Genomic DNA, 22,661 nt, shown 5'->3' with positions numbered 1-22,661 from the left:
GACACGTGATCCTGAGAAGCCCAGGGCTGCCTCTGGTCTGAGTAGGAAGCTCACGCATCCCCTGTTTTCCAGGCTTGAAAGTCTCACCAAAGCCCTCAGTCAGGATTTCTCTACAGCTCGGCTCTTCCCTGGGAACTTGGAAATCCTGCCTTTCTCCTCTACCCAAGTAGTTCCATATTCCTTCCCAAACTGGACCTGCATGGACCCGGCCTTGCCTTTGGCACAGAATCTGAGCCATCAGCATCCTGTGTCCCTCTAGGATCTGTGCTTCTCAGAGATCCTCCTGCCCTTCTTGTTTCTTTCTTGCTCGGGAGCCGAACAGGCTGTAGTCAAAGGCTAACCCCAATATCTCCCTCACTCTCCCCAGTTCTCACCATGCCCCACCCCCAAACCTGCAGACTATCTGAGCAACGCATCCGCCTCCAGCTGGAAGGCAAAGGGGGTGGGGAAGGAAGAGCTACTGCTCTCAGGTACACACCCAGGAGGGGACAGGGTCCTGATGGAAAGAGACGAAAAGGCAGCGAGCTCTTCGGCCTCATCACCCACCCAATCTCCTCCCTGAGCAAGCAGAGCTTAAGTCCCAGGGGCAAACTGGGGTCACTTTATCGAAGGAGGAATTGGGATTAAAATCCTACCCTCAGAATCCTGATGAAATTTCCAAACCACATGCAAAAGCAGACGAGAAACCTGATCTTTTGCCAGCAAGAGATCTTCAACTCACTTTGGGTTCAAGGAGGGTGGAAGGAGGCTTATTTAGCTCTGGGATATATGATTAGATCTTGGCTGAGGTTTTCTTGAGAGGTGAGCAGGGCGGGTGGGGGGGGGTGGGTATGGGATTTCTAAAGGCAAAATTCAGAACCAGAGCTATCCAAGGCAACTGAGGCCACAGGCCGCTTCGCCCGCGTCCCCAGCAGTACAGTGGGGATGTCAGGGGTGGGGCAAAGCTAGGGGTGCGGGGGAGTAGAGCTTCAGGCCTCCTGGAAAATTCGGATGCAGACCAGATTCCCCTGAAGCTCCCACCCTCCTCGCTGCCCCGTCGCCTCCTCCGCTGTCACACTGAAAAGTTTTCCCTCCGTCCTTCCCAAAGGAGCCTCAGAGCAGCCAGCAGCTCTTCACCCTCAAGCCTCCCCGTCTGTCCCTCACTGCTACCCTCACCTTGCTCTCCATTTCAGAGTCACTCTGGCGGCCACCTGTGAGTGTAGCCGGAGCTCCGAGTCGGTAAACACTGAAGGAACAAAGGCCCTCTGCCTAATCCGCATCTGGCGCGGTCCAGGAAGCTACACACAATGAAGAAGTCACCCTGCATTGATCTGCCGGCTCCCGTGCTGTCTCCACCGCATCAAACCCTCCCTGGCGTCTAGCTCCTGTATCTGAGACGCTTGAGCCTCTGCTCAGGCCTGGCCTTGACCTGCAGGAGCTGGGCGGAGCCAAGGGAAGTGTCACGGCCCAGCACTAGGCTGAGGTCACACCTGCGGCTGGGGAGGGGGAGGATGTGGTGACTGGGAGCTCGGCTACAGAAAAGAATTCCCACGTAAGAAGGGAGAGACAGGGTAGCCCAGAGCCCAGCTTCTTGGCTTCCAAATTGAAGATGCTTGGCATCTGCTCTTTCCCTGGGTGAGAAGCACATGGCCGAGCTTCCACACACCAGGAGGTCTTTGAGGAAGGGTGAAGAAAGTTCAGATGGGGGTGCAGAAGTCAGGCAAGGATCTTCCTTCCACTACCTTCCCGCCTGAAGCTGCTCACGCTTGCCCAGACCTGGGCAGCCTCACCTACCAACTTGAGGATCAGGTGTGCCTCAGCCAACAAGTCCTTCTTGACATCAAAGATGCCACCCTTGCCTGTTTGGGGATCTCACCAACTGAAAACCAGATGATTCATCTTAGATGTAAGAATAACCACACTTTCAGGCATCAAGGGTCGCTAAATGCTAGAATGGGTGAAGAAGGAGCCTGGCAGATGTTCTTTTCAAAATCACCCTGTTCGGGTGTTTCCAGGAGGAAGTTAGGGATAGCATCTAGCCCCAAAGACCCCTGAAGGACTTCATCTAGGGAGCCAGGGGGAGGCTATGATTATGGAGACCCCAGGGCTGCAGCTTTCCAGGAGCAGAAGATGGGCTGCTCTGTGGGGGCAGCTGAACAGCCAAGAGCACCAGGAGGTCAAAGAGACCCCATGTCAGTCCTGGCTCTGCCACTCACAGCTGTGAAAACCTGGCCTAGTGATTACTAACTCTTTCTAAGCTTCAGCTTCCTCATGGGTCAGATGTGCCTGGCGCTGAATAGGTGCTTCATAAGTTCGACATAATGATTGTTACTAATGCTCCCCAGGAAAGCCCATTCTTTGGAGCTTGCCAACCAGTTCCAGGATCTGGCCACACAACCCTAGTGAAAGACTCAGGTCCTCTCCAGGGCATGTCCCTGGAAGGCCCTACAACTGAGTTGACCACAGTCCTACAGCTTCTTAAGGGTACAGTGAGTTCCCCACCCTCTGAGCTTCAGGGCATAAGGTTCAGCACCAGGGCCCCTCAATCACTCCTTCCACAATGAAGATCCAGAGAGCACATGGCAAGCACGCTTGGTTCATGGATTGAACCTTTGCCACGAAATCCCCTAGGACCAAAATGTAAGCTCAAGTCCAAGAAAGCCACTGTGAAATCCTGTGGGTGAGATTCCAAACACAGAGCTACAGGTCTTGTTGGTCCCCTGAGCCTCCCTGCCTGAAGCCAGTCCAAGCCAGCATCCTTGGCGGGCTGAGTTCCACTCTCCAGGCCTCCCCTGTGCCAGCTCTGACTGCCCCAGAGCCTCTAACGTTGGGGTAGATGCCATGGGACTTCAGGGCCCAGCAGGAACGCATGGGAAACAGAGTCCTGGACACTCAACACAGCTGCCCAGTCTCAGCCAGTCCTCATTTCCTCCCGGCAACTTTTTCATGCTTCCCTGCCATCTGCCATGGTCTCTTCTGCTGCTTTAGACCTTCTCAGTGCTCTTAGATGTTCTCACTTGCAGCACAAGGCCTTACCTTACACTTTATAGGCAAAATAGAAGCCACCAGACAAGAACTCTCTCACTCCCCTGCCCACCCCAAACCTCTAAACCCTCATCTTTTCCTCTTCCTCCCGCTGCACCAGGAGAGCTCTCCCTCCATGCGGCTGATCCTTCCTCCTGAGGATGGATGCTTTTCTTTCCCATCTTCCCAGGGGCCGTTTCTATTCATCATCTTTTCTCCCATGCATTGGCAGGCTCTACGCATCCTGATAAAACAAAACTTAAATATCTCTAGTTATTAATAGTGAAATTCTCCCTAGAATCCATGCAGCCTGATGGTCCCAAAGACAGTCTCAACCCTTGGGCCATCCCTGGTCCAATCCTGGAACCCTTGAGAACAGGAGAACGTGGAGCTGGGGCAACCCCTTACCCAGGCCACTCTATAGAAAAGGAGCGTCCATTGGGGGTGAGGTGAGGTGAGGGCTCAAACCAAGCTAGACTTAAATAAGAGATTGAGTAAGGGTAAGTAGAAAAAGCACCAACCTAGTCGAATCAATCCCTGTTGGACTTCCACCTTGAGCTCACCCACCTCACTTCTGCATGCCTCATCTTTACTTCCTAAGTAAGAAGCCCAAAAAAAGCCAACTGAGACCAAGGGAAGGGTCAAAATCCTCCCAGCCCCCGACCTCCTCTCTTGTTCCAAATCTCCTACATACAAAGTCCCTTCTTCCTAAAAGGAAGACACTGTAAGTTACAGAAGGCATTTCGACCCTTCTAGCTGGGTCAGGGCCCAGGAACCAAGGGCAGACAGATACAGCCAGCTCATCTAAGCATTTTAGCCTCAGTAGGACCCCAGGACTCTTCTGCCTCTCCTTTTCTGGTAGCCCACATGAGACCTGACATGAGAGTTTGGCCTACCTTAGTGTGTATGTGTCTGGGGTGGGGAGGGGCAGGGGGTGGTCTCTGGATGATCGGCAGGTTGGCCTGCAAGCCCAGACCCCCCATCTTCCTCTGGGCAAGGTCACTTCCCCAAGATCCATAAGGGAGATATAAAACCACTCCAACCAAGGGAAAAATTACATTGGCTTATTGGTGCACCAAAGATAAAGGATCCCTCAACCCCACTCCCAGACCCCCTTACACATCAGCTCTGAAGAAAGAATCTCCATAAGCCTTGGCTGTTTGGACAGTAGAAGAGTCCCCAGCCACCAAGGAGACAAGGATCTCAGTCACCTGAGTTGTATCTGAAAGAGTCAGGTTTGAACCTGGCTTCTGTCTCTTGTGCTGTGTGACCGTGAGTGAACCATTCAACTCTCTGTGCCTCTAATTCTTTCTCAGTAAGATGAGGAAACACTTCACTGTATAGACTCAGCCTGTATCTGGAGGGGTCTCAGTGAAAGCAACCAATGGAACAGATTGTAAAATCCTTTACAAACAGGAATTGGCTAAGAAACTTCTTTAAAAGAGTAATAGTAAAATAGGGGGGAATTAAAAAACAGGGTAGCCTGAAATTTCTACGTATCTTTAATATTCTTTGCAAAATTGCCAAATAAGAGGTCTGATCCAGTCATTTCATTAGAAAATAAAGTGTTTATTAAGAAACTATACACTGAACACTCCTATATGTCTCTGCGGAAACACAACGCCCCATGGTCATAGCACAAGGTGAGGAAAATGGCAGAATAAAAGATGCTGGGATGGATGGAGCCTGGGAGGCTGGAAATGAGGTAATGATTTACAATAATTAAAAGACATCATCCTCAAGCTTACTCCTTAAAGCCACACTCAGGAGGGGGCCCTGGCCCAAAGGGTCGGCAGGACACAATGGGGAACAGCCAGATATGAAGCAATGGGGAGCAGGATGGCGGGGAGCTTGGGGGGGCTAAATAAACACACTTCTAGGCCCTGGAGAGAACCTGAATCCCCGTGTGATACTCTGAACATTCAGGTGCCCGGGAGGCCACCCCAGATACTGGGCAAGAACTTGGAAAGCTCTGCATTTTTAAAGCCCATGGAGGTGTCTGCAGAATCAGGCTGGGAACCCGACGTGAAGAACCACCATCCACGGGACTCAGGACCGAAAGCCCTAAGTGGGAATCCCAACCCCCAGGGAAATTTCCCAAGGCAGAGAATCTATTATCTATTACTGTACATCATCACTCCAAAACTTAGTGGGTGAAAACCACCACCATTTTGTCCTACGAGCTCCCCATGGTTGGCCCCCTCTTCCATGCTCCACCCCCAAGGGGGCAGCCTGTGCTGACCCCCTACAACGGAGGCACCATGGGGTGGGGGGGGGGAACTAGGCCAAGCCCGAAGTCCACTCAGCCAACATGGCAGCAAATCTGGGAGAGGTTCAGGCCCTACAACTGTACCTTTCCTATTGAAGCAGGGGGAAAAGCATCCCTTTCCCTCTCCCCAGTGGATCAAGTTGAAAATCGGGGAAACGAACCTCCCTCTTTGGGAGAGGGTGGCCATGGAGTAAGGCATGAGTCAAAGCAAGCAAAGTAAACACATATATTGACCAGAGAACGGGATGACACTTCCATTGGAGCCATGAGAGGGGCTGGAGGAGGCCAATTTTTACTTCTCTTCCCCTTCAGTTCATCTTGGCCTTGAAATGGTGATTCCATTGGGTGCCAAAAGTTCTCAGAGTCAAGAATAAGTAAAAGTGGGGGAAGAGAGCCAATCCCGGGATCATGGAACAGCAGGAAGGGCCTTGGTCCCTGATTCCCTTGGTCCCTTGTGGTCCTAGCAGGATGCCCAATTCACAGGCAAGACCTCCTGCAGCCAAAGCTTGTCGGAACTGCAGATCTAGGGGCCAAGAAGGAGCCCTGGAGAAATCCTCTTCTCCAAGGAGTTTTCTAATACCACTCACTGTGAGCCGTTCCAGAGAGAAGAGGAAGTAGGGGGAAAGTGTGTCCAAAAAAAAGGTATGGTTTTCTCCACCAAAAAATATATATATATATAGAAAATGATTGGTTTCCATTCTTTCCTCTGAGACCTAATCTGGTGCCAATACTTGGGCCTGGCTCCCTCTCCTCTCACCGCGCCGTCTCCACCTCTGCTTAGATGTTCTTCCCCACGGGAGGCTGCAGGGCGACGAGGTCACTAAGAGGATGGCCTGGTATCCTAGGGAGAGCCAGGGAGACCCCACGCTTCCAAGCGGGGAAAGTGAGGCCGGAGCACGGCTGGACTTCATCAGGCTTTCTCGTGGTGGTTGGGTTGTTTGTGGAAAGCAAGAGAATGGCTAGTGTGTTTAAGAGATGGTTCCTGGTGCACAGGTTTTTAATTCTCTTTATTGGCTCTTAAGATGATGGCAGGAGCTGCCTTGGAGGCCAGAAAAAAAAGGAGCACAGTGATGATTGGAGGGAAAGGGCAACCCTGCCAGTGGCGGATGGGGGCAAACACCCGTCTTGGTGGTGATAAAGGATGCAGGGGCACCGGCGGCTTGTGTAGTTTCTACTTAGCTTCCCCGGATCCAAACAGAAACATGCCTAGAGCTTCCAACCTCTCAGAGGACCCAGCCTACCAAGGTGACATCAAAACAGGGAGGCTTAAAAGGAGTTTTTAAAAGCCATGACGTCCTTTGCTGAAATAAACATTGACATCCTCAACATAGATGCCATGGTTAAGAGGCTTGGAATGTCCGGGAAGGCTTATTGGATTCAACATAATTTCTCTGAAACCTATAAAACACAAAAACAAAAAAACAGAAAAACAGAAAAAGCAAAATAAAGTAAAAACCAAAACCCCCAAAGAAGATCAAAACTAGAAGGGGAAACACAGAGGGAGCCTGAAAGGTAGGGGGAAGAGCTGGAGATACGGGATACGGACACAGATATATTGGGAACAGCCAAATGAATTCTCAGCAAAAGGGAAGGATAGGAGGAGGGGATTAACTTAAAACCAAGCATGGTCAGAGAAACTGGAAACACTCCACTTTTGCTGCTGCCTCCACTGGACCGAGGAAGGGACGTGAGCAAAACGTTTGGGGGCTTGGCCTTGGATTGTCCTGGAAGAGGAGGGGAGGGGCAGCCTCATCTAAGTAGGAGGAGGCCCTGACGATGAGCTTGAGAGGGAGGTGGGAACAGGGCATAATCGCTAGGGTGCCTGGGGGGGCAAAGGGGTGGGAGGAGATTGCTCTCCAGACCTTACATTCTTAAGGGATACCTGAGGGCCATTTCTAATCCTAGGAGCTGGGATAATGTGAACCACCTTTGACTGCACCAGGTTGGGGGCACTGTACGTCCAAGACTATAAACTCCTTCTCCTTCACTTTTTCCTCTCATTTCACCCAGTCAGTGCGATGATGGCTGATCTCTCAGCCCTCCCATAATTCCAAGTCTCGTAGGGGATGGAATACCCTGGAGGGGTAGCACTGGTGGTCATCAAGCCACGGGCAGCCTCAAGCAAGGAGGGCTTCCATGCTAGCTCCGCTCCTCTCTGGCCCACACTGCCATGGACGGAATTAGGGTGTCCGGAGACGTTGGGTGCTCCTGATCAAATCTCCAGAAGGAGGTTTTCCAGTCAACCCCGGATTAAAATAATGTCTATAAAGTAAGTGTGTGGGTGTTTACGTGCATGTGCAGACAAGATAGGAGTAAGCCAGTCTTTTTAGGAAAGCTGTGTGCAGGTATGTGAAGAGCGTAATGGGCAGCTAGACGCTGAGGCTATCATGGGGAGAGATCGAGTTGGTAGCACTGAGACTTTCCCCTCCTCATTCTGAGGACATATTACGATCAAAACAGAGTTGAGTCATCTTGGGTGCTGGGTGCCCTCCTTCTGCAGGGAGCGGGGTTAGATTGTGGAGATGGAGGAAAGTTCCTCACCGATGAGGTCATGTTTAGAGGGAGACTTGGTTTCAACTTGAGATGTTTCTGTGCTAGCATCACTGTGCTAACCCAGGACAAGGGCTCTCTTGGGTCTGAGGCAGGGGGAAGGCAGGCCATTGGTCTAGAGGGTCTGTGACTCCATTGTTTCTCTCCAGGCCATGGTCCCTCTCTCTCTTGTACCAGATGCCTCACCTAGGCCCTGTGAAGTATCCTGGCCTGGAAGAGTTCCCTCACCTAAGGGATTTTAGTACCAATCCCACACTAGGCACCTAGTCATCCCTGAATCCTCTGGGGCCTACAGAAACTTCATGAGGTCTTAAGATCTTAAGAATTAAAATTGGTGAGGGGGACAGGGGGTCTGTACTGCATACAAAGACGTCAAAGGAGGTAACTCACCATGTGACCTTGGGTAAGACACTTCCCCACTCTGGACCTCAGGTTCCTCATATATATAGTGAGTTGATGGGACTAGATGATCTCTATTGTCCTTCAAGTTTAATATCCCATGATTGTCTATGTTTGAAAAGACCCCTGGCAGAAGAGGCAGACATGGGGGAATTAATGGTCAGTATTGAGTCCCATGTGCAAAGACATGGGGAAGTATTTTTCTTAAGTGCACAAGGCCAGAAACAGAAATCCAGGTGTTCCCAGCTCCTGTACTCACACTGCTTTACCTGTAGGGGCACCTGCTTTATTTTAGGCATAAAATCTAGATACATGGTCCTCTGAGTATCACACAGTGGCATTAAGGAACTGCATGAGGGGATCACCATAAACTCTGTCCAACCTTTCCCTACCATGCTTACCCACCCCCATCCCTCTTCTTGGGCCGGGGGAATCCTGAACTTGTGGCCATCGCTGCTTTTGTCAATGCCATTTCCGGGGCTGGAAGGAAGATTTCTATGAACTGAGCTGATGATCCCACAGGTCTTGAGACCACCTTTTTGGCCCCTTCTCTCCTAGAAAAGAAATTCAGCTACTCTCCAAGAAGAAACAACATGACAAGGGGGAATGAAAAGGAGAAGAGACGGGGTGTTTGGCCCCTTGAAATCGTTCTTGCCTCAGTTAGGGCATAAACAGAACGACAAAAGCTGTTGGTTCCCTAGAGACCTGACAACTCTAAGTCCTATGAAAGAGGTATGATAGCTTGTGAGTGAAATCTCCCTTGAAGGCCATGCAGCATCGTGGGCCCTGGAAGGCTCCATGTCGGATCCATTAAAGGCAGGGGCCAAGCCTCTGCCAAGGTCCCTGAAGCCACCTCCGTGAACATGAGCCTTTTCCCATATGAGCCGGGATCTGAAGTTTGTTTCCTCTGGAACTCTTTCCCAGATGGAGCCTTTCCAAGATTCTAAATGCTGAGGCCTTATAGCGTAAGAGGCACCGCTCCAAAATCCTCCATTCCTCCCCCTTTCACTCAGAACAACCCCAGAGCAGGAAGGAAAAGGCATATGCTCGGGGGAGGGCAGGGGGACAAGGACCACCATGGACCTGGACTGGGAAAGGGAGAGATGGCTGGAGGAAAGGCCAAAGAGGAGCAAATATACTTCTGAAGAAAGCCTCGCCCCCCAGTGGCCCATGGACCCTCACGTCTAACCTTTTCCTCCGTCTGTCAACAGCTGTCCCCAGAGTCATCCAGCACAAAGCTACTCGTAGGCCCTCTGTAATTCAGAACAGAGCCTGGTCTTCAGGGACTGTCTAGGTGTATGTTTTCTGAGAAGCAAGCCAGAGACTCTGGGATCATTTTGGGAAGGGAGGGAAGCTGGGAAGGAAGAGGCTAGGGGGTGCTAAGCACCCCGAGAATTGGATGAAAGCTTTCGGAGCCAATCCCATTGGGCCAAAAGCCAGTTAAATGTTCAAGGGCAAGTTCTTTAATATTCACTGCAGCAAGAGAAGGGTTGCCTTCTATGGCCGTGCAACACAAAGGATGGCATAGACTTTTACACCTCTCTGTTTTTCTGACAATCTTGTAAATCCTAATCATCTCACCCTCTCTGGGGTTTCATCCCAGCCCCACTCTCTTGCTCTGGCCTTGGAAGTCTAGCGCTACCAGCTTTCCAGGCACCCACCAGTGAGAACTTCCCTTGCATCTTCTGTCTACACACTCATTTGACTTTGGATCCTTAAGGCCTCCCTTTCTGTCCCTGCTTCTTCCTTTTTGTTATCCGACATGGTAATTTTATTCCCTAACCCCATAAAGTGGGTTTGGGTTATGGCCTTGATAAAAGGCCCAATACCAAATGGAGCCCTATTGGATTATTTCCCAACATTCCCTCGTCAAATGTATTCATTCATCCTCTTAAAGTTGCTACATCACAAAAATGCTTAGCATTTACATAGCATTGGCTGTGAGAAAGAGGAGGTTGATATACACAGGAGTCCTGGCACTGAGGTCATGGGCGGCTTAATCATAGGGAATCAGAGGCACAGAGCAGTTGAGATCCTTGTCCAGAGAGAGAGTGAGAGCAGGAGGGGTCCACAGGATAGATGTCAGGGTGGGGAGCCTGCATTGTACCCCACCCCAGTCAGGGGGCATTCTAGCCACACCCTCTATACCATTCCCCAAGGGGTGAGAAGATGTGAAATGTCTTGAAGCATGCTGTGGGCAGGTATGGGCTAAAGAAGGGAGACTCAAGCAATGCCCGGCTATAACAGCCCTACCATCCAATGCATCACTGATCACCCTGGAATCCAAAGACCTGTATAAGTTAGTGATGGTACCAGGCACTGCTTACAGATAATTCAGTATCTCTATTTTATTTTATTTGCTGCACCACGCAGCCTGCGGGATCTTAGTTCCCTGATCAGGGATTGAACCCAGGCCCTGGCAGTGGAAGAGCAGGGTCCTAACCACTGGACCACCAGGGAAGTCCCTCCAATATCTTTTAAAAGTTGATATTATTAACTCTATTTTACATGCGGGAAAACTAAGGCTCAGTAATACATATTTTAAAAAAAAACCCAAGTACACTTTGTAGCAGAGTCTGATATTGAACACTGAACCAAGTTTTTCATAACCTTAAACTCCTTATAATTAACTGCTTTGCAATATGGCTTCCATTTGTTGAAAATCAATGTACGGAAAAGGAGGCAGAAATGGAGGTCAAGGCCGCAGTGATGGGGACGTTCTCCAGGGAAAGCAGGGCTTTACCTCCGGCTCCTTCTGCAAGGCCTGGCTGGAGGGCTAGAGTGTTCCTTCCTCACTAACAGCTTCCCTACCAGGGAGCCGAGCAACCCCCATGCCCTGCCACTGCCCTCCTCCAGTAGATGCCCAGCCCAACCCTTTCCCACGCTGCCTCATTTTCTGCAAGTGTCAGCCAGCCACACCTACCACTTGGTTTGTATTAGGACCTACCAAGTAAAGAATCCCAAACTCTACCTAGACATTGACCCCTTCATTTTGATGTTACTTCTGGGAGTTCAGCTTAAGAAGGATGAAAAGTAAACCTGATGAAAGAGAGATAATCATGAATTTGTAGAGAAGAGCCATTATTCAGAACATAGTGACACCTAGAGCAAGAGTGTAGAATCTGAGAATCCTCCTGGGAGGCCAAGTATGGAGCCCAGAATTGCTCTCTCCCCAGCACTCTCCCCTTGGGTCACTATGTGAACAAGAAGTGACAGGAAAAGGTACATTACAGTAAAGAAAATGTCCCTCATAAATTTTGCTTGCTTCGTTTGCTGCCTGTATGGTGACCTCTCTAAGGTCATGGGAAGAATGTCATCAAAGAGCCCCAGTGGTCCCGGGTTATGACTATTGTTACATGGTTCTGTACCTTTGCCTCCTGATGTGGCTATTGTTGTTCTCAATCTAAGCTCTTTCCTGCCATCAGATTCAGTAAAAAGATGGTGGCACTGAGCCACGTGAGTGAGACCCAAATGCCTAGACTTGCTGGCCGCAAACTATCTTACTTAAAGCTCTCAGATCATTTCCTCTGTTATTCTGAGGTTGCAAACCTAACCAATGGGCCATCTGTGGCTCTGGGTTGTGTCTCATTTTAGCGTGCTTTTAAAAAAATTTTTGAATTAGTTGCCAACATCTAAAAGTTGGAAGATTTCACATTTAAAATATCCCTATTTCTAGCTTCCCTTAAAAATCCAAGAGTTCTGTCAATGTTGGGCCAGCATTTCTGCACAATGATAATCAGCTAGAGCAAAGTGGTGGCCACTCCATTTAGACAAGGCATGTGTTCTCTAATTCACCATATGCCACACCACTCCCTATTATCCTCCACCTGGTCCCTTCACTTATTTACAATCCCTGCATGGTTTGTCTTAGCATTTGAGTTGAAAACTTTACAATAAACATAAAGCCAGCACTAGGTTATGGGCTGTGCATTAAAGACCAGGGAATGCCCTCTCAGCAAGCCTCACTGATTATCCCTATAATGACCAAACTTATGCTTCCTCTGGTTATGGTTAAAAATGATACATAAGTGGCTGGAAACCTCCATCAGAGGGATAAACCTATCTCAGAAAGAGGAGATAGTTCAGGAGTTGAACTGTATGGGTAAGAGGGCATTGTGTTCAGAATTCAGGTTCCCAAGAAGAAAACATGCTAGAGACCACTTATAATGCTACTGTTGGGTGAGAAGATGGTATTTTGGGTATTTGTATCATCAGCTGGCTGTGCTTCCACTTTCCTTGACACATGTCAGGCACTTGACCAAAGGTTATCAAGTGCCAGCTAGCAGGACTTTTCAATACAGCTGTTAAATGTCATGGGGTATGATTTGACTCAAAGTATTCCCATATCCTTACAACAACAAACATGCTACAAAGGCTTCTATAGGATATGCAAATATACTTGGAACTGAAACGTCCCTCTTGTATATTTCATGGCTAAGAGTGTTGAACTGAGATCCCCAGCTTCAGTACACAGCACCTTTTCCTGTAAAGTTGCCTCAATACTGCTGGGAAAATCAATGATGAGACTGCCCTGGTCCATGTGCAAAGCCTGGTTCCAGCTGTGCGCAGATGCTCTGAGGGAGGGGCTGCTGCTGAATGCAACCCAAATGTGAGTTAGCTCAGGGAATCACGCCAGGAGAAGTCACGGTGGGAGGGCATCCACACCTCGGTGAGATAAAAGGGCATGGAACACTGAGATTCTCAGACAAAAGCCAAAGGCTCTTCCCTGAAGGAATCTTGAAGGCTCTCCGGACTCTTCCCTGAGGAATACTGCAAGGCTTGCACTCAAAAGGAGGAGGAATGTCCTTGGGGGCTTCGCTCTTGGTATCACTATTGTCCCAGCAATAAGCTGAGCTTGGATCAAAGGAGTGAAATGTTAGTTCCAGAGAAAGGGAAATTCCTTCCACTCCAGGATCTGGATGAAGTGACCTCTTAGAATCAAAATACTTCACAAGCCATGGAGTAAAATTAGTCACCTGGTAAAACCTGTTTACCATTCTCAAAATTAACTATATAAGGGACAATTTGTAATACCGGAATATCTCTTGCTTAATTGAGAGGGGAGAGAGCCTCAAGTATGAATAACCTTTCTCTATCTTCACCCCCTCCCTGCACTTCAAAATACTTGTCTTTATATTCAGCATATTTTCCCCTTTTTGATTCTTTTTATTCTTTTCCAATGTTTGAAATATCTGAAATAAGAAAGCATAGAGATGATCAAAAGTGTGTCCCCACCACCCAGTATTAACAATTTATTACATTTTGATATCTTCTTTCCAAATTTTTGAGAGAAATAATACATGACACCTATGGTTGTGAGCCCATATGAATGCATCCATGATCCTGTTCCTAATCTAATCCCTCACCAGAGGTAATCACTGCCCTGAAATAGATGAGGATCATTTCCAGGCATCTTTTAATAATTTGCCTGCAGAGGTATATATCTGTAAGAAAATTGCCCAAGTTTAAATTTTAAAACAAGGGATGTTTTTTCTAGATTTATCCACATTAAGACTTGTAGTTCTCATTCATTAATTGTAACTGATGGAGTCTACCATGTGACTATACTACAAATTATTTGTCTGTTCTACTAACTGACACTTATTTCCATTCTGTCATTACTCCAAAAAAAGTTGCAATAAATATTATTACACAAGTCTCTTTACGTGCATGTGGGAGAGTTTCTCTAGAGCAGCAGTTGGCAAACTTTTCCTGTAAAGGCCCAGATAATAAATACTATTTTAGGCTTTATACAAATCATACGGTCTCTGTTGCTGCTACTAAATTCTGTCATTGTAGTCTGAAAGCAGCCATAGACAACACAGAAACAAACAAATGTGTTTCAATAAAACTTCAGTGGTAAAAACAGACAGGAACTAGATTTGGGCCTTGGCGCACAGGCCACTGTTTGCTGACCTCTAGAGGCTTGTTACTCAAACTATGGGCACGTAGACCAGCATCAGCATCAGCTAGGAGTTTGGTAGAAATGGAGACTCTTAGACCTCAGTGAATCAACATCTTCATTTTAACAAGTTCTTCAGGTGATTTCTATGCACAAAAAAATGTTTCAGAAGAATGGCTTTAGAGGATATCCCTATAGTTTAGTGTATAGAAATCCTTCACTGTATTGCTAAACGTTTCCCCAAAGTGATGGGACCAACTCATATTTCTATGATCACTAAATGGATGAACGTCTTACCTTGTCTCTCCATATATGATATTATCTGATGTGTGGTAGATGTTATCTTCTTGTAGCTTTAAGGTGCATTTCCCTGATTGCTGCTGAGGTTCACATCATCTCAATTGGAGTTCCCTGTTCTGTGAAGTGTCTCTTCCTATACTTTCTTCATTGTGTTGTGTGTGTGTGTGTGTGTGTCTGTGTGCATGTGTGTTATACATGTGTGTGCATTATATATATTATGTGTATATGTGTGGATCTATATTACCTATATAATAATATTATATAATAATATATATTATGTACATACACATACTATATATATGTACACATACATATATACATTGTATATAAGTTGGTCTTTTTATTTGTGGGAGTTTGTTATTTATTCTGCATGTAAATTCTTTGTTGGCTGTATGCATTGGAATTATGCTCTCTCAGTCTATGGTTTATCTTTTACGTTTGTATATGGTATCTTATATAGATTTTTAAAAATTAATGTAGACAAATGCATTAATCTTTCCCTTTATGTTATTTATAATCTGTATCTTAAGATTTTCCCCCCTCAATGTCAAAGAATATACTCTTTTCCTCTAAAAGTACTATATTTAACAATCCCTCTTAGAGAAGAATTCCAAAAATATATGTAGAGTCTCCTCACTCAAGGAAATGGAGCTTAACTCCCCACCTTGTGTTCTGTGTTTATCAGCTTACTTCCAAAGAGTATGGCAAGGGGAAAACGTAACTTTACAGTGGAGAATCCTGGTCTCAGCCAGGTGATCAGGGCTAGCATATTCAGTGATGCCATGTGATAAGCATGATATGATGTGATGAGGGCAGCACGCATCTCCGTGGTCTTCCTCCCCAAAACTCATGACCCCAACCAACAAGATTAAATTGGGAGGCATTCTGCATAAAATCTGACCTCAAAACTGTCAAGGTAATCAAGGACAAGGAAAGTCTGAGAAACTGTCACAGATCAGATGAGGTTAAAGAACCATGATAACTAAATGTAATGTGGTATTCTGGATGGGACTCTGAAACAGAAAACAGACATTTGAGGAAAAACTGGTGAAATCAGAATGAAGTATTGAGTTTAGTTAACAATAACATGCCAAAGTTGGCTTCTTAGTTGTGACAAATGTGTCATGGTGATTTAGGATGATTACAATAGAGAAAACCGAGTGAGAGGTATAAGAGAATTCTCTGCATTCTTGTTGCAACGTTCCTGTATATCTAAAAGTATTTTAAAACAAAAACCTTATCTAAAGCAAAAAGTTCTACTTTTAAATTTCACCCACAATTTATAATTTATTGTGTGGCTGGTATGAGATTATTTTTCCTCATGTGGTTTTATTGAATAAATTCTCCCTTTCATACTGATTTGAAATGACACATCAAAAATACACACATAGCCAGACATCTTTCTGTTTGTTTGTCTATCTATATATCTACATATATACACATGTATGTTCTCTGAGTGCTAAAAAAATATTATTATACTTTGGCCTATTTGTCTCCCCATCTTAATTACTAGAACTTTATAATATGTCTTTTTGTCTATGAGAGCAAATCTCCTCAACCCTCTTTTAAAAAAATACCTTGGCTATTCTTTGTCTTTCATTCTCTCATATAAATTATAGAATAAGCTTATCAAGCAAGCATCTTCAAAAACCCTGCTGGGATTTTTATTGGGAGTGTATTTAATTTATAAACTTGGGGGATAATCAACATCTTCATTATATTGGTTCTTCCTATTTATGAACAAGATATATGCTCCATTTACTCATTCTTATTTTATACTCTTAATATTGTCTTGTATTTTCTAGAAGATATTGCATATCCTTTGTAGAATTTATATTTTTTTGCCTTTTTTTGTTTTATTTCATTTTTGCTATTGTAAGTGTGATTTGTTTTCAGTTAAATTTTCTAACTGTGTTTAGGGAATATATTAATTTGTGTTTACTGATCTTGTATTAGTAACATTGCTGAGCTCTCTAACTTGTTCTAGCTTTATAAATACCTTTTGATATTCTATGTAGGATGATCATATCATTCACAAAAAGATGGTCGTATGTCTTTCCACAATTCTTATATTTCTTTTCTTGTCTTATTGCATTGGGTAGAATATCCAGAACATTGTTGAGCGAAAGTCAGGATAACAAACATCTTTATTATTAACTGTTTTTTTTTTTCTACATGGTTCATAATGTCGGATTGTAGTTCATTTTGAGTAGGAAGGGGTTTTTTTCCCTCTTTTCCTTTTGTGCTCAGTCATCATTGTCTAACGTTTTTGGTGTTGTTGTTCTTATTGCTGCCTCCACCAAGGCTCTTAGAACTTCAATTCCAAACCCATCCTATAATGATGGCCTGGGGCCCCTAAAGGGTGATACCATTTTAAAATAAAAAGCTGCTGAAAACAAAAAGTTCTACTTCTAAATTTCAACCAGAATTTATAACTTATTTTGTGACTGGTATGAGGTAATAATATAACTTTATTATTCCTCATGTTGAATAGTTTCTCCCTTCCATACTGATTTGCAATGGGATATAGCAGAACAGTCTTCAGCTAAGTGAGTGGCTTAAGTCAGTTCATCATCTCCTGGTTACATCTTTACCTCTCTCCCCTACCTCCTTAGGTTCAGAGATTCCTATTAGCTGTACTCTCAGATAGGGGTTGGCAACACTATTTTTTTCAGACTCTTTTCATCAATGTGGAAGCCTGTCCCCAACCCATGGCTTCAAGCAGTGATTCTAGCCCTAATCCCTTGACAATCTGGACCACATATAGTTGTGCAGGACCCTTGAGAGCTAAATTTCTGTCCTTACTTTTTGCCTCCAGACTTGGAGCCCAGCCCGAGAATGAATGCAGCTCTGCTCATCAACCTTTGTTTCTGTACTATTTCTGACCCATCAGGTTACTTATCTTGCTCTTAGGCCCACACAGCTGGGTCTTAGGCCCAGCTGTGTGTCCTTATATTTTTCTGTCACTGCAATGTGTTTGGAGCAGAGGAGGTGCACTAAAGCATGAACCCATTGCACCATCTTGACCACAGCCTGATTACTTTTTTTTCTTTCGGTATTAGAGAAAAATGTATTTTCTTTTTTTCTTTAACTGGTGCCTTCAATCCTATCTCCAACTTCTTTCCTCAATTATTTCCTATCTCTCCAGCATCTTCCATAAATCCTGTTCTATTCCCCTTTCTGCAGAAATCTACATATGGTCATCTCTATCTTTTGGTATGTGCTCATGTACCAAATCCATGTGTGCCCACATTCCCAGTCTCTCACCTAGTAAATGATGGAGCAATGTCCTCCACTTTACATACCGTCTGCTATCATCCCATTTCCTTAGTTCCTTTGGATACCAACATTTTGCATGATCCAATTCCAACTATAACTCCACTATCTCACAGATCGTTAATGCTTAACTTCCCATAATCCAAGTTCTATTCCCTCCACAGAAACTGACCTCTTGAAGGTCACCAATGGTTACTCCCTAACTAGATTTTCTCCATTCCTCTTCACCTTGGTCATTCCACAGAGTGTGGTATCTCAACACCATCCCACATCCCCCATGACACTTATAATACTGTGTCATCTTTCTACCTTTCCGCTCCTGTTCTTTCTGTTGGCTTCTTTTCCTCCACCAGTACCTATGGTGGTTTCTCAAGGATCAGTCCTTTCACCCTTGGTTACTCAGAGTGGTTCTTGGACCAGCAACAGCAGCATCACCTGAGAGCTTTCTAGAAATGAGGACTCTCAAGCTCTTACTCCAAACCTAGTGAATCAAAACCTGTATTTTAACAGAATCCTCAGGTGATTAAAGTGTAGGAATGCTGTTCTAGCCATCTTCTCTCCATCTCTCTCTCTCTCTCTCTCTCTCTCCTTGTACAATCCATCATTAATGTCCACATCCAGGGGTGTGACGTCTAACCCTTTAACTCCAGCCAAGAACTTTCTTCTAAATTCCATTCTCATGATGCCAACTGGCTACTTGGCATTTCCATTATTGTGCATCATAACCACAAACCCAACATTTCTATAATCCCCGTCCCAAACAATTTCCCTTCCTGATAGGCCAATTCTTTAAAATCTCTACCATGCTTATAATCACCTAGGCACAAACTATTGGAATCATCCCCATTTCTTGCCAGTGTCTTCCTAATTTCCCTTATCTAATCAAACATCAGGTTTCAATACTTGTTTTGCAGTATCTCACGTACACATGCTTTTACTAGATTCCCCACTTCAGCAAAGCATGGCAGAAAGATCTGGAGACAGATTGACTGGCTATCAAATTCCTGTTCTACTACCTACCAGGTATGTGTGACTTTAAAACCTTAAGTAAATTACCTAAATTCTCAGAGTCTTGATTTCCCTTTCTGTAAACTGGAAATATCATTATCTATCTCGCAGGTGCTGTTGTGATTTAAAAAAAAAAAAAAGGATCAGGTCAAAGTCTGGCACATGAAACAGATGATGAACAAGTATTGGTTTAGGCTTCCTCAACCCCCATTTCAATTTTAAGGCCACTGTTTTGGGGCTTTGTAATATATTCCTCTGATTCCAGTCCCTAGGTTAAGCTTTCTGACACACCATTGTCAAATTATGTCGCTAAAACATCACGTTCACCAATCCACCACCCTGTTCAGGGGCCAACACAGATTGAAAGTGCCTTTGTATGAATCCCAGATGGCTTAGGCTGCCATCCTGGTCTTGCCACACCCTGTTTTCAGCCAGATATTCTGCCCTTGTCACCCACCCCTCCCCTATTCACAATCTCTGTTTAGATAAGCTCTAAGTTGACCATATCTTACAGTTTTTAGTTTCTGTCCTCACTTCCATGGTATTGTGCTGTCCCTTCTAACTTATTTTCCCCATCCAATTCCCATGAATTCTTCAATAACCAGCTCAAATATCACTGTCTGTATAAGTCGTTTGGCAGTTAATTGTGACTTTCTGCGTGATATTTCTTCTCCTGTTATCTGGAACTGTTTTAAATATAATATACAACAGTGAAACTATTCATGGATATATTCTTTTCATTTCTCAGTAAGATCATTTTTTTAAAAAACCTAACAACTAGTATTTATAAGCATTTACACATGCCCAGACAATGAGTGAAGTATTGTGTATGGACTTCCTCATCTAACCTTCACAGCATCCCTATGAGGGGAGAACTGTTATGGTCCCTAGTTTGTGGATGAAGAAAAAAAGGAGTGAAGATGTTCAGTAACTCATGCCAAGTTGCCCTGTGAATAAGATGCAGCGCCATCTTAAATCTAGGCTTTCTCATTCCAGCTCTTGTGCCATATTGAATTGTGCTATATTAACCTCTCTGCTATACTGAAACCAAATCAGGAAGCACTTCCAACAGCTCCCCCTATTTCTCACCTGATAGACCAGCATTTTAGAGAATAGAAAACTTATTTTTTAGAACTGTGTGATATGAGTCGTGTGTGTGTGTGTGTGTGTGTGTGTGTGTGTGAGAATCTGTATAACAATATGCCACATTATTTGAAGTCCTACTATAGTATCTTGGCATTTACAAAGCATTTCTTCTTCCAAAACTTTAAATAATTATGTTAACCTTACAATAACTCTGTTAGGTAAGGAAAGAGAAAAAAAATTATCTTAACATCACTGCCTCCTTCTTGATCATGTGGCCCTCCCAGAACCCAAGTTCTCAAGTCTATCTGCTATCCCAGGATGCCTGACTTTCCTCAGGGTCATGGCCATTTTGTTTAGGCTCCAATAAGCAAAAGGCAAAGGCCTGAGTCTAGCAGGAAATGTAATCAATAAAGTCCAAATCCCTGAGTGGTATAAATTTTAAGCAGATTATCTTAGAGTAGGGTATGGCTAATAGGATCAGGTAGCTGGTACATTCTAAATTTATAGCCCTAACAATTAAAGAATATAAACCTATGAGTTGCTTTTCTGACTTGGAATTCCTATGATTAGTGATAATGATGAAGGTATTGAAAATAATGATGAAGGGAAGGATGAAAAGAAGACAGACAAGAAGGGTCCCACCGTGTATCTCTATAGAGCAATGGTTTTTAACCTTTCTTGGGGCTTGCTCTTTTTAACTAGAGGGAAGCATCATACACACAGAGACACACACACAAAAAGGCTCATTCATTTTGGGCAATGGCGGTGTCATGGTCTAGCTAGGATCCAGATTAAGAGCAGTAGATAGATGCTATACAGGTCAGAAAGCATCAGCACTTTGCAATGACAGACACTGGCAAATGCAGATTCAAATCCCTGCTTTCATTGTGCTCCAAATCTCCAAATTGCCAACACGTATTGAGGGGCCTCCTGTGCTCAGAGGCACTATGTTCAGAGGTGGGAAGGGGAATACCAAGATGAGTAAAACCCAGTGACTACCCTAGAGAAACTTAAAATCCAGTGCCACGTACGTGAAGGCTAGACCTTTCGAAGCTTACCTAGCAATAACTTTTGCAAATATCTGAGTAGCAATTTTCCACGAGCAAAAAAAGAAAAGGAAGTGTACAGTCAACTAGGATCCTAAAATAAATTCTTATAATGTGGGATCTACTCTAGTAAGTGTTGAGAGAAAGGTACCCACCCAGAGCTGTGGGAGTTCAGTGGGGGAGCAATCCCATGAGAGAGGAGGAGAGGGGGTGGGAAAGATGGTCACTAGGCAGAAATGTGTGGGGGGCATTGCAAATGGTGGGAGCAGCATGGGTGAGGTATAGCGAATGGGGGATTGTTATGGGTTGATTTGTGCCCCCGCAAAAGATAACTCCGCTACTTCAGAATGTGACTTTATTTGGAAACAATATCTTTGCAGATGATCAAGTTAAGGTGAAATCATTAACACTGTCAATCAACTGTATTTCAATTAAAAAAAAAAGATGAAGTTACTAGGGTAGGCTCTAATCTAACATGACTGTCCTTATAACAGGGGAAATTTGGACACACAGATACACACACACACATGCACACACACACACACACACACACACAGTAAGAATGCCATGTGAACCCGAAGGCAGAGACTCAGGTGATGCGTCTACAAGGAATGCCCAAGATTGCCAGCAAAATACCAGCATCTAGGAGATACACACACAACAGATATTTTCTTAGTGATTTCAGAGGGAGCATGGCCCTGCCGACAACTTGCTCTTGGATTTCTGGCCTCCAGAGCTGTAAGACAATAAATTTCTATCGTTCTAAGATGGCAAGTACTTTGTTATAGCAGCCCTAGGAAACTAAAAACAGGGATTTTTTTTTCCAGAGAAGCACAGTATAATTTGGCTGGAACACAGCAGGAATAAGGGAGAAATGGGGAACCAGCTCAGCAGGGGACATTAGGAAAACAGTGTTGGGCGCTTTTTGTGGGTAATCTTATAAAATTGTGACACCCCCCAAATCAAGGGACGGTACTTGGGCTGCCCTGTGGAAAGAATTTAGAAATTGATGGACAGATAGCTGAACACAGACAGATAGATAAACAAAGACTGATGAGGGATCAATAGATATGGTATAGGTGGATACATGGATATGAGATTTAGATTCAATGACGTATCAGTGAATGACAATGATCTTTCTACTTAATGTTAAAAATCAATTTCTAAATGTTGAATCCTGTTTCCCACTTTCAAAACAATGTCACATAGGCTTGGGAGAACAAAAGTCTTATAAATTTACAGGAGTTACACACCTGGAAAAGCAGTCCCAGGGACAGGGAGCCCCGGCTCAGGCAGACACACTCAGCCCGCACTTAGCAACTCTAGGTGACAGCTGTGGGGCACCTCCGCCCTTAGGGACCTTGGCTGAAACAGCCAGGTGTAACAGAAAGGACCTCATGCCTTAAAAGCAGAACTGGAAGAGCATTAGGGCCTTCCGAGGAATTAACTAGAGTGGGAGACGACCTCCTCAGAGCAGATTGCATTTGCTGTGAGGCTGGAAGGAGAGAGAAGATTTCTTTTTTTTTTCTTTTTTTTTAAATTAATTTTTATTGGAGTATATTTGCTTTACAAAGTTGTGTTAGTGGGCTTCCCTGGTGGCGCAGTGGTTGAGAGTCTGCCTGCTAATGCAGGGGACACGGGTTCGAGCCCAGGTCTGGGAGGATCCCACATGCCGCGGAGCAACTGGGCCCGTGAGCCACAGCTGCTGAGCCTGCGCGTCTGGAGCCTGTGCCCCGCAATGAGAGGGGCCGCGATAGTGAAAAGCCCGCGCACCGCGATGAAGAGTGGACCCCACTTGCCGCAACTAGAGAAAGCCCTTGCA

General features: G+C 45.1%; 1 protein-coding gene across 3 annotated transcripts in view; it reads right to left on the bottom strand.

Annotated features, from left to right (window-relative positions):
• The window catches only part of NTRK3 (neurotrophic receptor tyrosine kinase 3), a 369,430-nt gene that overhangs the window by 81,047 nt on the left and 265,722 nt on the right, over positions 1-22,661 (bottom strand). Inside the window, exons 13-14 of one of the 3 annotated variants that reach the window (XM_036844029.1) lie at positions 8,213-8,347; positions 4,597-6,670 (exon numbers count right to left, since the gene is read on the bottom strand). The exons of 1 other annotated variant lie outside the window; for it this stretch is intronic. In XM_036844029.1, coding sequence (XP_036699924.1) covers positions 6,552-6,670; positions 8,213-8,347 — 254 coding nt within the window. In that variant the 3' untranslated portion in view covers positions 4,597-6,551. Of the gene's footprint in view, positions 1-4,596; positions 6,671-8,212; positions 8,348-22,661 lie in introns of those variants that run through there. One more of the 3 variants, XM_036844030.1, reaches the window with a different exon arrangement.

The sequence above is a fragment of the Balaenoptera musculus genome, chromosome 2 (genome assembly GCF_009873245.2).
Source record: "Balaenoptera musculus isolate JJ_BM4_2016_0621 chromosome 2, mBalMus1.pri.v3, whole genome shotgun sequence".
Lineage (NCBI taxonomy): Eukaryota > Metazoa > Chordata > Mammalia > Artiodactyla > Balaenopteridae > Balaenoptera > Balaenoptera musculus.
This window is presented reverse-complemented; position numbering and strand designations above follow the sequence as displayed.